This window comes from Chenopodium album, chromosome 8 (assembly GCF_948465745.1).
Source record: "Chenopodium album chromosome 8, dcCheAlbu1.1, whole genome shotgun sequence".
In the NCBI taxonomy this organism is placed as follows: Eukaryota; Viridiplantae; Streptophyta; class Magnoliopsida; order Caryophyllales; family Amaranthaceae; genus Chenopodium; species Chenopodium album.
Genome location: NC_137841.1, coordinates 66,279,692 through 66,294,864, shown reverse-complemented (window position 1 = coordinate 66,294,864; position 15,173 = coordinate 66,279,692). Strand labels below are relative to the sequence as shown.

Below are 15,173 nucleotides of genomic sequence, written 5' to 3'. Positions count from 1 at the left end.
CCTCCTCTTTAGCTGTTGCAAATGCCTTCTCATGACATTCAAGAACAATATCAAGAAATTGCTCAATAACGAACACTGCTAATAACTTTTTGAGAGAAAAAAAAAAAAAAATGACTAAGACCACTACTGTTAGCCCGTGAGACAACTAGACAAACCTCCTCACCCCTCTCCATCCATTTACTTTTGTATACCTATCTCTGCATCTGCCCCTAAGAGAAGTTTTTTTTAATTGTAACTCTTCATTATACTTCCTCCGTTCCCCGAATATTGCAACATGAGGATAGGACACAGATTTTAAGAAGAAGAGAGATAGAGAGGAATAAAGATAGGGACTCATGTGAAGAGGAGAAAGAGAGAGAGAGAGAAAACGTGCAAATAGAGAAATATTGTAATATTTGTGAAACTTCCTAAAATGGTAATTGTTGCAATATTTGTGAAACGAAGGAAGTATACAAGACACTTGCAAGCAAATGAATCAATAAAATACTATCAGCCAGAGGAAGAAAAGCCAAAGCATCCTTTTTGCTTCCAGAATAACTAATGCCCACTTCTCCCTTACCACAAGACTTTGTGCTGGGTATGTCACATATGAGGGAGCTGAACTGAACCAAGGGTCAAATACATACCTGAACATAAAGTACTAAGCAGGACAAGAGTGTCCTTGGAAGAGAAAGGACGAATACAATACTGTCTTAGCACATACCTCAACCATCTTGGAGATTCACGTGGAAAATGACGACACTTCACTAAAGACCATCCATATCTAAACTGTGCAAGCAGTGCTTCTTGACATAACTCATTAGCTTGCATCCAACTTCAAGCTAAGAAAATGAAGTAGGTTAGATGATTAGATAAAGGTTAATCATGATGAGTAGTCCAAAGCTGAGCACTCTACTAGATCTGTTTCAACAAAGCCAATAAAGAACCAAAATTAGAAGTGAACAGTAAGATGAATGTTCAAATCTGTGTGGTCCACGGTTAATTCAACTGTTAGGTAAAACATGAGAAACAACCAAAGGGTAAACCATGTTGATACATTTACCTAATCAAAAGATGATCAAGGTTGAAATATGTGATCCTTTTGTATACACTATTACCTCAAAAGACAATTGTTGCCAGCCCTAACGAAATTTTTTCCGTTTATACCTGTGGCAATCCTCCCCGTAATCATCTGAATATTTAATCTTCCCACGGTCACTATGCATCTCCTTACCATTGACTTTTTCAACTCTATTCGAGTGCCGAGATCTATGACTGGACTCTTCACGCCGGTGCCTTGCGCCATCACCAGAATAACTGTGTTCCAAGCTAGACCTAGAGCGACTGTGAGAATGTCGGTCAGATTTTCTCTCATTATATTCCACTCTTTTTCTTTTACTGCTTTCTTCTTTTGGTTGATAATGTTTCAGAGCAGAGTCATGGCCATGCTGCTTTCCAAACTCATCACTACTTCTATAAGTTTTATGGAGCTTTTCTTGCCTGTCTTCCCTCGGCCGAATCCTGCTATCAGGAACATCTTTTTCTGAAGAAGATATATCTGATTGAGCTATCCTAAGATCTCTTACACCCTCCACATTACGAGCAGTTTTCCCTTGTCTATTACGATATGAGTAAGCTTTATCACCATCTGAATTGTCACGATTTCTATGCTTTCCTTCTGAACTCTTGGGAAACTCATCGCCAGAGTGATACAGGCCCCTTTCCATTGAATCATGGTGGGTATTCACATTGCGGTCTCTATCAAAGATCTGTTCTCTGCAAAGTTGAAATTTAATTGATATAATATTTATATACAATGAGAACATGCCTTTTAATAAGATGAGAAATAAGAAATCGATAAGAAAATTAGGGGGGAAATGAGGATTGAAGCCACTTTAGCAATAACCAGGAAATCGCAAGAAAAAAAAATGATACGAAGGAAACTAAAGAACAAGAGAGCTCAGCCAGCATAGAATTTCAATTTAAGGGTGAGAAGGGGGTGGGGGGCATGTGAGGGGCAGCAAGGGATGATTAGCTAGCTTCAAATATGATGCTGAAATTTTGCGATTTTACAAAAATTCGAACAGGGTTAATATCAGAACCAACCATTAACCAACTAGCATTTATATGCATCAAACTCCCTTTCACCCATAAAAATAAAAGACCAAGCATGCACATAACCAATAGTGAAGCAGACTGACAGCAAACCCCCCCCCCCCCCCCAAAAAAAAAAAAAAAAAAAAAAAAAAGTCAACTATGTCTCCTCAACATACATAGCTATGTACAATACATTAAAAGTAGTGAAAAGAGTTACCTTTCCAAATCTACATCATAATTCCTCCGCAAATATGCACTATCTTGATGCTCCAGATGATCTACATGTCTTGGTTGCTGAGCAAAATTTCCAACTTGTGGTGTTATGCCTCCCACATTCATATATCCACTGTGCCATTATCCATATGTCAGTCACCAAACATATGAGGAGAGTGGAGGGAAAGGGAAGCAATGAAATAAGATAAACAATTGAAACACAAAGTATAAACTGATTGTTACAGATACAAATTTTCACCAAATCAACCCAGGCAAGATAAACCGTTAACCCCTCTAATTTTGTCTCAGGATATAAAGGCAACCCTCTCCCTTGTCACTGCAGTTTATTGGGTTCATAACTTCATGTTAAAATGACAGCTTTCAAAATCAAACTAAAGATCAGAAATATCATTACTCAGAAACAGCAGATCAAGTGCGAAGGTGGATCATTAGGCACACCAATAACATGCACTAATGTAAATGAATTTAAGACGTAGGTTATAAGGTGCAACTATTGCTGAGGATGAAAGCAGGCTACATAACCCATGACAATAAATACCCCCACAGAATTCCAACTTTAAGTTATACTACTGATTGAAGGGCCTGAAAGTGCACAAAGCTGATTAAATAAATTATCAATATTGATCAAAGAGTGAACACGGTGAAAGCCCAGGATAATTTCTGAAAAGAAGTTATTAAGTCAAGTCTGAGGAACAATCATGGCCATATCAGAGCCTTCTCAGAAATTGGAAGCTATGACATGATGCCTTTAAAATACTCCATCCAAAATCAGGCTGAACAAGCAAAGACATCGAATGAACTACAAGATAAACAAGACCAATGATTTGCTGGCATTTTGCATGCCTGTTGCACCACAAATTAGAATTTTAGAGGGAATAGAAATGGCATGTGGCAAAATCTTCGAATTTAGTAAGCCTCATACCTACATTAGGATTTTGAAAGTTGAATAATAGGGTCATGTTCAATTTCTAGGAATCTTGTCAAAGATCATTTATTTACTGAAAGAAAATAACAAATTAACTAATTATAAAAACTAAAAAAATTAAAATAAATCATTAATGAAAGTGTATCTCCAATGGACCTTCAACGGTAATTCAACCATTATCTTCTTTTTAAAAGCGCAAGGTGTTCCACTGCTCCAGGAAACAAATAAGGTGTGAGGGTGAGAGGCTAAGGCATGACCAACCTACATGAGACACATCTTTTTGCAAAAGGTTGTATAGACAATTTTGACTTCGTTATTTGTAAAAGAAACTCTTTTTCTTTTCTCTTCTTCTTCTTCCTTTTTTTTTTACTTCTATTCCTAAAACAGTGAAGCACACAATATCTAGCATGCAGACATAAGCATGCAAATCATGTGACTATGCAATAAACCTTTTGAAAATACGAAGAAAAGCAGAAGTCATAGCTATACCTAACAACAGGATAGCCACCATACATTGATGGGGAGCAGGAAGGAAATGCAATCGGTGAAATGGGAGCTGTGTTGGTATTATAGAACATCATCCCAGGGCCTCCGTACATGTTAATATAGGGCCCGGGATAAGGTTGATTTCCTTGCCAATATGTTGGTGGATAGCCTGATACAGCCCCAGGAAGTGAACGTGAACCAACACCTAGATCACAAGATGAATAACCAACCACAGAAAAGGCCAAGAATAAGTATGTGCACAGTAGATATAACTAGTTACTAAATGACCAACAGAGTAGAAAAATCAACCTACCATTCCAGTGGTTTGTGTTGTGGTTCACAGCACCCGGACAGCCTCTAATCAAATGATCCGGAGACCCACACATAAAGCATGTCCGTGGACCCTGAAAAAGAGCAATATGTCAACGATAAACAATTCCACTAAGTTCTCAATATGACATACAAAGTTTAAACTAAATAATTGATCAGCCCATAAGGCCATACAAGGTGTCAGATGAGGTGTAGAGGGAGCGACATACTATAACTGCAGTTAACTCACCTATATTATATATAAACTATCTGCGGGAAGAATTAACAAGGTATCATTTTCTAACTTTCATCTCTCCGTTTACTGCTTTAATCTTATGTGCTATTAAACTAATGTCTCTTTATCAATGGTAGCCCCACCAAATAATTCTTTTCTCCTACAGGAATCAGACAGATTGGCCCACCTATCAATACATTTTTCATCTGTACTTCTCCAGTTCAATCATCTAACATTGTGTTTAAAAACACTTGAACCCCTAATGCAGTGAGAAAATTGTAGCAATAATTCTAAATAGGAGTAATGAAAACTTATGGTCAAAGTTTGTGAAGTTTGACCTTTAAAAGACAATTGTAGCAATAATTCTAAATAGGAGTAATGTAGGCTCTATTTGTTTTGGAATGAAGTGTTTTCAAGGAAAACTCTTTTCCAACTTTCCTCTCTTTGGCTTGAACCAGATGGGAAAAAAAAAAAAAAAAAAAAAAAAAAAAAAAAGGTTAGGTTGGAAAAAAAGTTTACTTTCCCACTAATAAAAACCATTTCCCACCAAATTAGAAGCGATGCTGCAATTTCTGTCAAGAAATAAAGCAGGGGAAGCCAGACAGTGGCAGCTTCTTGCTTACAAACTAGCCAAACGCTTCTCATGAATTTTCATAACCTTGCTGTGCGAAAATGGGATATGCATTCGAAATGGATGACCGTGAAGGCTCAATGAATTGCTGTTTTATTTTATTACAGTAATTCCTAAATAAAGCAATGCTATCTCCATTGATCAGTTTAGGGCGTTGAAATGATGGTAGTCGAGAATATTCCGAACAACCAAACAAAGGAAAATAGGAAAATGTTGCTCATGGAAAACTGTTTTCAGTTGAGGAAACAATCTGAGCCTTAAGAACATTTAGTAGACCCAGCACTTACCTTGTTTGGTCGTCCAGGATCTGTGAAATTCCTTTCTCCACCTGAAAGTGTAACATAATTACAACAAAGATCAGAAGCTTTAATCAATTAGATCTTCAATATGGAGTACCAAATTGGAAATATGTTGACGACAAAAATCATACCTCCAGTAATGGCATGCACTCCCTCCCCTATCTTGGAGCAAGAAACTACAGGCAACAAACAATATTTTCCAGATAGAGCAATGTTACGAACATCATATTGTCCGGAGTTTAACATAAAACATCAGAGCATATTGAAAAAATATATTTACTTTTCACAATTTTGAACAAATACCATACAGAAAAGAAAAGTAGATAATGACCTCACCTTCTTCATTAGTTTTAGCTATATTTTGCGGCTCATTTTCCCCTTCGAATTCGCTGAAATCTTCTAATGTACCAGGAGTTTCAGCAGGATGAGCACAATCATGTAGCTTAGTTGACTTTTTCTGGATTGCATATTTCCCAGTTACAGGTTGGTTCATTTGCAAACGCTTTTGTGGAACAGTTGCAGCATAAGAAATCTCCTTTACTTGAATTCCAGATTCACCATCTGCACAGTAATTGTTAAATGATTACCCAAAGCTTGCACATTGTAAATGTAATAAGCTCCTCCACACTACATTGAGAAACCAAATTTATTAAGCAACATCTTTTTAGAAGTATGTTTATGTATAGAATACCAGGTGCATATCTATGAAGCTCGTCTTCTGAGCCATTCAATAAGAGTTGAGATTCAAGAAAACGCTCAATTGCTTGCGTAAGTGATACATTTGGCAGTAAATCATTAGGTTTGCACTTGGTGGAAGAACACATGGGACATTTTGCATTCTCAGACAACGCTGCACGAATACCTGTTAATGAAATTTAAAGCAGATAAGTAACGAGATGAACAGAAATTATCAAGAGACAAGCAAACATTAAAAAAGCTAACACTTGCTTTTCAAGCTTGAATACATAGTTCCAGGTACACACACACAGACACATATTTCCTCATCCCCTTCCCTGTTCCCTCCCACCCCACCTCCTTTGCTGTGTCACTGTGTGTGTGTAATAAATAATAGTACACAATTATATTGGTATAAAAACCAGATGACAATCTCAACAACCCATTTAGATAACGAATAGCTAGGATAACCCCCCCCCCCCCCCCCCCCAAATACAAAGGCACCCTAACAAAAATAAAGAAGAAAAAAAAAAAAAAAAAAACTTCCAGCATCAAATTGAAGCGAAACTGGGGAAAATAGAAAACTGTTAGGGAAGGAAAAGATGATGTAAGGCATGTATTAACAAAGTGCTGAATTAAGGCCCAGCTTTAAAAAAAATTTACAAGATAAGAATTGATGGACACAACAGAAATATTTGGTTTTGGATTAAAACTGAATTAGGCCCTATAAAGTTCACCTTAAGTAAAACAGATTCAGTACAAATAAGTTCTAATCGGCAAATTGATTCTATTTGGCATTGGATTAAAACTGAAAGAGGCCCTATAAAGTTTACCTCAATTAAAACAGATTCAATACTAATAAGTTTTGATTGATTGATTGAAATCAGTACTAATAAGTTTTAATCGGCGAATAATTAGTGCTCTAATAAGTAAAAAAAACAGTCGCTATCGGTAAAATTCAGTTATAATCAGTATATTTCATTTTTAATCAGTAAGTATTAGTAATCATTGCAGTAACAAGCAATAGTAAGTCAATAAAAATCAGTTCTAATTAGTAAAAACAAGTTTCCCAATCAGTAATATTCATTTTAACATCAGTAATAACACTTAATGCCATTGATTTTTATTAATTGTAAACCATGGGCCCGTTGTCAGCAGTTGCTATCAGGATCACAGGTCAAAAGAATAAATTCTCTGTTATCGCAGGGGTAAGGCCGCATACTTTCCATCCCCCTCACCACACCTTTAGTGGGCATGTCTTCGTGTAAAGATTAGTCATACAATTCATGTTTTCTGCAGCTATCCAAGGTCACAACTTTTATCATTCTATACCATTCTGGGCATCTTGCATAAAATTTGGCTATTGAAATCACATACAGCAGTAGTTGGAGTATTAGGGGAGACAATGCAAAATTCAATCAGATATTTTCAACTTATTATTTATTCCAAAATTAGCACATTTGCTAAAACAATGCACATTTCCATACTTTGATGTCTGCTGTCTATGTCAAATAACATTAAACCCAGAATTTGTTGAGCTAACACTATAAACCATTCCTTGAATCGAATAGTTCACATAAGAAATATAAACAGCAGGGTGCAAGTTTCCAATTTAATGCCAATCTATCCATAGGGGAGGAGAAGGTTGAAACGTGGAAATATACAGCAAAAGACTCGTAGTGTCCCAGCAAAGGAATTCTAATTCAGATTTTAACAAGACTTGCATTCAATCATTTACACGTTTTCTCTTTTTTTTTTTTTTTTTTTTTTTTTTTTTTTTTTTTTTTGAAGACAATCATTTGTACTTCTCACGTTCATCTGAGCATATTTCAGATGTCCGGAGATTCATAGTTATACAATTGTACATCTCACCATCAGTTTTATAAGCAATACATATTATCTAAACTTTGGTACTAATATATACCAGGTGGTGTAATATACAAAGTAGTTCATTAAGCATAGACAATAATAGCAGAGCATGTGCATTAAAGTTTACTGGTAAAGCTACCAAGTCACGCATATTTGCGGATGTGACAAGCCATCAAAAAATATTTTTATTATAAAAACGTGAGCTTAAGTTAATCATAAACAGGTAAAAATACTTACATTTTCCACAGAAGCTGTGTTGACAACATGGTATCATGACAGCCTCTTTAAAAAAGGTTCTGCAAAGCGAACATTTCAACTCTGATGGCATATCACAGTTCTCCATGGCTAAATATTTTGCATGATGAGCTCTTCACAAAATCAAAGTCAAATAAAATACCAGATTCAGATATTGCTCATCATAAACTCGACAATATTCAAGTTCGGTAACACCTCTATAAAAATTTACCTCTTCAACTCTGTTTGTTCCTCAATTTTGGGCTTAGGCACAACTAGGGTACTTCCCTCATTTGCACTAGAACCTGAAAAGATGAACAAGTTTCAAGAATTATAGATACAACAACCTTCTTCAGACAAATAGAGAGCAGTAAGCTTTTTACCTTTTGGAGTCAATTGACCAGGGAGAGCTGTCTCAAGCTTTTGGCATTTCACTAATACTTCCTGAGAGCATCTGTATCAATCACGTAAAAAAAGATAGTTCTTAAATAGATGAACTTTAACTTGATGCAAGGACAGCCTAATGGAAATGAGCATCACAAAATGTAACAAAACAAGGAAGATGTTCAATCGCACAAACAGTTACCACCTCATCAATCATGCAAGATTGCCAGCAAGGCACCTAATTTATCAGGGGGAAAAAAAAAAAAAAACAACACTAACAGGACCACAATAGACAAACATCCTCAACGAACAAAGCTGGGACTTGTTATATTTAATAGTGATGTTGGAGCAAGACCGTCCGATATAAATTATTCTGCTAATCTTGTTAGTAAATTGGATTTGACTAATTCTATAATGAGGGGTGCAGTGTATTACGGGTTAACTACTAGTTTTAGATTACGCATTCAATATCTTTTGGATTTGGTGAGCTGGAGCAAAATTGAAAGGGAAATTCTCAATGGTACTCATCTAAGTTTTTTTTTTTTTTTCTTTTTTTTCCCAATGGTAAACACTAAAATATCAAATTATCGTTGATATTCTATAATTTGTAAAACTAATTCAATGGTATCATTAATTAAACATTTTAAGGAAATATTAACCATGGCTAATGTTTTAAAAGGGAGGGAAAAGCGAAAAGACTAAAATACCCCTTTTTAACAAAAACCCACCACCCACTTCTTCCCCCTGCCACCCCTGCCCACCCAGCCTAATTCCCCTGCTCCCGGCCGGCGCCACCAAGATCCCTTCCCTGGCGCCGGCGCCTGCGCCAGGCTGAACCAAGATCGCCACTACACTAACACCAACACCATCTCTAATCAAAGAAATGTGCGATAAATTTGTAGGTTGTTACCAAAATTCACGGTTCACCAAAGGTGTAGATCGAAGGACGAAGGTGACTGGAGGGATTGGAGGTGTTGGTCGACGGTATCCAACGATGGCTCCGGTTGGTGGGTGGCGCCAGGGGTGGTTGTCATTGGAGGTCAGGGCTGCTTGGGGTTTCGGTAAGGGATTTCATGGGTTTTGTGGGGGATCCAGGAAGGAGGAAAGGAAGGCGTCGCGACGGGGGGAGGAATCGGCGTCGTGACGGGGGGAGGAATCGGCGTCGTGACGGGGGGAGGAATCGGCGCCGGGGAAGGGAGGTCTGGGAGCGGGCACCAGGGCAGGTGGATTGTGTTTGGGCATTGGGCAGGGTGGAGTACTGGAGGGGCTGGCGGTGTTTTTTTTTCTAATTGTAAAAAATAAAGGAAAATCTGATTTTCAAGAATATATTAGTCATTTTGCCTTTAGTTAACTATGGTTAGGCTGAATTAGTAACACAAATTGTTGATTACCGAAGATAATTTGATTTTATGATGTTACCATTGAGAAAAATAAAAAAACTTAAGAGCACCATTGTGAATTTTCCAAATTGAAACTTCACCATTTATGAAATTAGAACTATAGCCGCACGACGGTACAAACTAATGACTGGGCATAATTATCATGGTTTTGCTAGACATTGTGCTATTAACTCAGCTAGCAAATTAAGTTACTAGTGAAGAGTTCGATTAGCATTTGAATTCTTTCTTTGGGTTGAACGAGTTGATAGCTGGCACATATGATGAATTTAATAACTTACGAAAACACTGTCACAAAATGAAATAATTTGTTTCAGTAGCTTAGTAGTTTGTTAAAACCCGGCCACATCGCAACGATACGGATAAAACTTCATTCCATGTTTGCAAGTATTCCAATAAAGAATAAATGCAGTACACAAATAACTAATATGAGATTAATTACGAGCTTGAGTTATTATGTATAAATTCGCCAACACCCTCTTGTAAAAATCATTAATGATAATCCCGATAAAGTATCATTATGTTTTAAGATGCGCGTATAAGCAATAATTAAACCATTAATATCAGCAACCAAGGATTCTATTTAAATACTCCCCCCGCCCCCCCCCCCCCCCCCCCCCCCGCCTTTACACAGAGGTGCGTATGGTATCGTATAGGAACATACCTTGTAGCCACGTAATCTTTCTTCCCATTGTTGTTCAATAGCAGTTCTCCGGTGTCAGATAAGTTTGTGCAAGGAGGTGGACACAAGTCAACTCCAAAATCATTGAGGTTGTTTACTCCAACATCCTGCAAGATACCAATAAACAATTCGCACACAAAAATTAGATGCTTAACTGAACCTTTTGAAAATCAACAGGAACTTTTCTATATACCATGTATGTACAGCTGAAATAACAAAGAATTGTGAAGAAATCATCTACAGGAAATAAATTATTTTAGCAGATGAAATACATTTTCTCAATTAGTCAAAAAATACACCTAGTGATAGTGCAAGTTTACGATCACATGTTAATAAATTGTGGACCAACAGATATGTTTCTTCCTCAGACCTGGTGAGAATTATTTTCTCGACTAGTCAGAAACACACCACTTACAACATTTTTCTTTTTTCCCCATGATAAAAACACGCGTTCAAGATTATATATATAGTAGACAATTAACCTTGGGCCATAGCACACGTTTTTCACCTTATACATCCAATGAAAATAAGAATAGGATGTACCCTTCCTACGGATGTTCAACATGATTAACAAGCTGTCAATTGATTGTATATATCTGAATAACGATATCATTCAGTGGTTTCCCATGCTTCTATAATATAAACAAAAATATCATATATAAAACCATAATAATTATAAACTAGAGTGTTATACATACTAACAAAAAATTATATTGATATGCTAGTTTTATCTAACTGTATTGTAATGGAATCAAATTCGCCTAACACCTGTATCATGATGAATAACAGTCTGATAAAGTCTCACAGCTAACTTGAACTTACAATTTGAATAGCATAAGAACAGGTATGAAGTAAAAGAACACAATAATCAATAACAACATACCACAGAAGGGGGATCAATGACACCTAGGTCACCTACACATTTGCCATCCTTAAGACCAAAGCATCCTGGTGAGGTATCAGAATCCCTGCAAACACTAGTGCATGTGAAATACTAAAAATACACACAATAACATGTATTAACAAGTTTAACAAAATGCTTAGTCGTCAGTTCCATAAAATCATAGTAAAGTAGCGATGTAAATTGATATTCAATTCACTGGAGTTACCTATTCTACTTAAACTGGTGGCTAACTTTCAGCAGCATAAACAAAATGTTCACACTTTTGGAATAAGAGAGTAATGACAGCATGGTGGCATTTAGAAATTGTTATTAAAAAATTTTTAGCAAAAAAAATATTTATGTTCATCTAACATTTGCATACAACACAGAAAAGAAAAGGTACACACTTTATTTTTCTCCAGATCGACTCATGGTTCATGACATGGCATTGTGCAAAATATCTGAATACTTTCACTTCAAGAGGTATGCAATACCCTTTTTCCTTTCAAAGGGAGAATATAAGTTATCATTCTCCGTTGTGTCTGCCTCTGCCATTTCACAAAACATAGGTAATACCAATCAAGTGTTGTCCTCCTTTGCATTCATATCATTCATACTTGGTCAAAGTACACCACAGTCCAAATTAGACGTGATAACTGAAACCAGAGTACCCATTTCAATTCAATGGTTAATTAATTTGTGGCTCAAAGAATAGCATCATCCTACCAAACGTAAGGACTAAAGTCTGGATTAAATATAAAATTTTATAAAATTCAGGTCCGTGTTCTTCAATGATCCACGAGAGTTCATAATTATAAGTAAGATCATGTACGAAGTCTAAACCCTAACTTTATCAAAGGGTAAGATCACCAACATCTCATTTTCTAAAGGCAAAAACCAAGTCTGTACAAAATGCTTCTGGACTAATGTTGTCATAGGAGCATCATTACAAATCTTACGTAATCCGTGTATTATGTATATAGACTAAATTATAAAGCCTGACCCTGTTCAAAAGCCTCTTCGAATAATTCCAAAAAAAAATCTCCAAATGGAAAAATCTTCCCAAAAAATCAATCAGAAGTTCGAATTGATTTTGTCTTCATACGCAAATAAGGACATGATAGAAGCCAAGTGTATACTCCAACGATTTTCTCACAGTTTAACTCTTCATAGATTCAGGATCCTACCTTCTTGTAAACAAAAACTTAAGTCTATACTGCACTTAAAGATGGCTGACTAATAATAGCCTGCACTAATCCTGATTGTCGGAAGATCATTTAAGCATTCATCAAATTTCCACCTGGCATATCAAGTTATGCAATACAGACAATCTAGTCTTGGAATGAAAGCTCAGTACGGAGCATCAGTTGTTTACCAAATGAATTCAAAGGTGAAATGTTGAACCATGGCATCAAAGTGTTGTTACTTTTTATAAATGAGATAGAATAAGGAAAAAAAATACTAGGAATAACATAAACAATCCACTCTCAATGCACCAAGGCTACAAGTTCCCAGGCTTCATCCTTGCCCTAGCACACAGTTTAGTTCTTAAGTAAGCACTCTCGATATCTAATAAAATGACTTTACTTGTGAGAAAAGTTTTTTAGTTCATCTAGGTTTGACACAGGCCTAGTGGACACAACTAAACTGATGTAAGCAAAAGGTTTCCAGCCATATAAAAAGCAAATAAGGAACATGATAGCGCTGATACTCTACAATGAATTGTCACCTTCCATGCCAAACTTGCAAAGTGTTTATCACATCAAGCTAAATTATTACACATTAATCTGTAACGCACTTATTAGCTTTCAAATATAAAAGGGTCCACATATGTTCACATGAAATTTTTGTGAACTTTTGAAAAAGCTCTCCAATATGAAGGGTCAAGGTAAGTTTCCAAGATTAAACTCTTAACTCATTAGGGCTTGATACAAATTCCAATACACTCCAGGTACACGCAACTACGCAAGTCACAAGTCTACGATAAGTTTCCAAGTTCATCGTTAGCTAATTAATGCAGAACTCGACAATACACGTGGATTGATTGAACCCTAATCAATGCTAAGGGATCCATGCACATTAAATCTTCAGATGGTCTTATACAGAAAGCTGCACTATCAATTCTACATGTGGCGTATCTAATGAACTCCAAAACAACCTTCCAATGTTAAAAGATGTGATCTAAATACAGAAATAAACACTCTATACAAATTCATACCGATCTTCATCTTAACGTACTAAATCCGCGGAAAAGTATTGAATTCGTCTAAATCAATTAATGCAAATTTTGGTAGTAAACCACACAAGGTATTCAGTAAATTATTTAAATTAGCTTCCAAATACGAAACATTCAAACAAAATTACAAAACAGTATCATGTTATTTCATCAAAAGACATAGCTATAGTAACATCTATAAATCGGAATCATGCACGTAAACATGTATTCGCCTAGATCAATCAAGAAGAACAAACTCAACCTAAACATGTTTTAGCCTTAGTCAATCCAGGCATACAAACTCAACCTAAACTATTATGTTTCAGCTACATTTATACACCATAAAGCAGCCATGCTCAAAGACCTAAACGTGATAATATAACTCGAACAATCCGGCTGTACAATCTCACCAGTAACATAACATAAACTAACTCGAACAGCAATTCATTCAACCGCCATAAAATAGGACCAAATATAAGGAAAATTGAAGCAAATTAATAAAAAAATTCACCTGAGAAGAGAGGATTTCGCAGGTACTCGCTTAATAATTACGCTCGAACCACTAGGTATTCTAATGCTTTCATCCTTATACTCTGAATTCAACACAAACAAATCAAAATTAATCAAAATTGCATGATTAATTGAATAATTAGATGAACAAATTCAATCATTAAAATTGAATATAATTGATAAACAAATTGAATCATAAAATTGAAAAACCTTGGCCTGAGAGAAAATCAGAGAAAACGAGGTCGGAATCTTGACAGAGATTAAGGTGTTTCTTCAAAACGATTTTTGATTTGAGATCGCGAATTGAAATTGATGATTGTTCTCCAATATCAACAGAATCGAAAGTAGCAGAACTTCTGAATTTGAATCGAACACTAGCCATTGCAGATTTGAAGAACGAAGACGAAGTTTATCATATGATGCTAATGCTATGGAAGAGAGAGAGAGAGTGAGAGAGGAAAAGAGAGAGAAATTGGGGGCGAAATTGCTGACAAGTGTGATTATTTGCAGTACTTTGTGTTCGTATAAATATGTTCTGTTTGCGTGGGTTGGTACGGAGTATTATCTACTTGATGAGTTGATGTAAAAATCTCGAGTGATTATGGGCTTGGATGCAACCCAAGTTGCGCAGTGCAATTCTTTATGTCTTGGCGATACAACGTATTCTCTCAGTACGGTATAATTGCAACACTTTTCTTATACGGAGTTAATGGTCATTGATTTTAACGGCAGTATTTTCTAGAATTGAATACTATTTACCGACTCAAATAGTACACCCTCCCTCCATAAATGGTGTTGTGCATTGCTTCACTTAGATGTTGTGTTGCTGGGCACACCTTGCCAATCGTTGGTGATATTCATGTCAATTTGTCTTTCTTTTTGTCGGTCTTTCATAGATGATGAATTTATGGCGTACTCTATCCCTTCCATAATGATTGACACGCCGGTCTTCAAAAAGATCCTTACGTTGACAGACTTGATGACGATGATATTTTTCTCTTCCACTTCGGTGTTTTGAAAACCTTTTTAGAGAGTAAATAATAAGTAACCTCATTGCAAGATGTTGTTGGTAAGGAGAAGGGTCTTATCAAGCCGGAACCTCTTACATATCTTCTTGACTCGTGTTAAC

At 36.2% G+C, this 15,173-nt stretch overlaps 1 protein-coding gene across 4 annotated transcripts; it reads right to left on the bottom strand.

Annotated features, from left to right (window-relative positions):
• Positions 1-503: 503 nt before the first annotated feature.
• LOC145642039 (uncharacterized) lies at positions 504-14,525 on the bottom strand. Of its 4 annotated transcripts, XR_014115617.1 has the most exons (17): positions 14,255-14,525; positions 14,046-14,127; positions 11,320-11,404; positions 10,419-10,543; positions 8,357-8,427; positions 8,206-8,278; positions 7,977-8,107; positions 5,887-6,057; positions 5,532-5,756; positions 5,327-5,371; positions 5,184-5,224; positions 4,035-4,125; positions 3,725-3,926; positions 2,294-2,422; positions 1,043-1,755; positions 704-821; positions 504-597 (listed from the first exon to the last, which is right to left on the bottom strand). XR_014115617.1 is itself a non-coding variant. In XM_081693109.1 (15 exons), exons 1-15 carry the CDS (start codon positions 14,424-14,426, stop codon positions 1,122-1,124), a joined length of 2,277 nt encoding a protein of 758 aa, XP_081549235.1. In that variant the 5' UTR covers positions 14,427-14,525; the 3' UTR covers positions 923-1,121. The 4 variants fall into 4 exon arrangements, 1 of the variants encoding a protein (XP_081549235.1); XR_014115616.1 differs by having other exon boundaries at positions 504-821; XR_014115618.1 differs by lacking the exons at positions 504-597; positions 704-821 and adding an exon at positions 840-900.
• Positions 14,526-15,173: the final 648 nt, after the last annotated feature.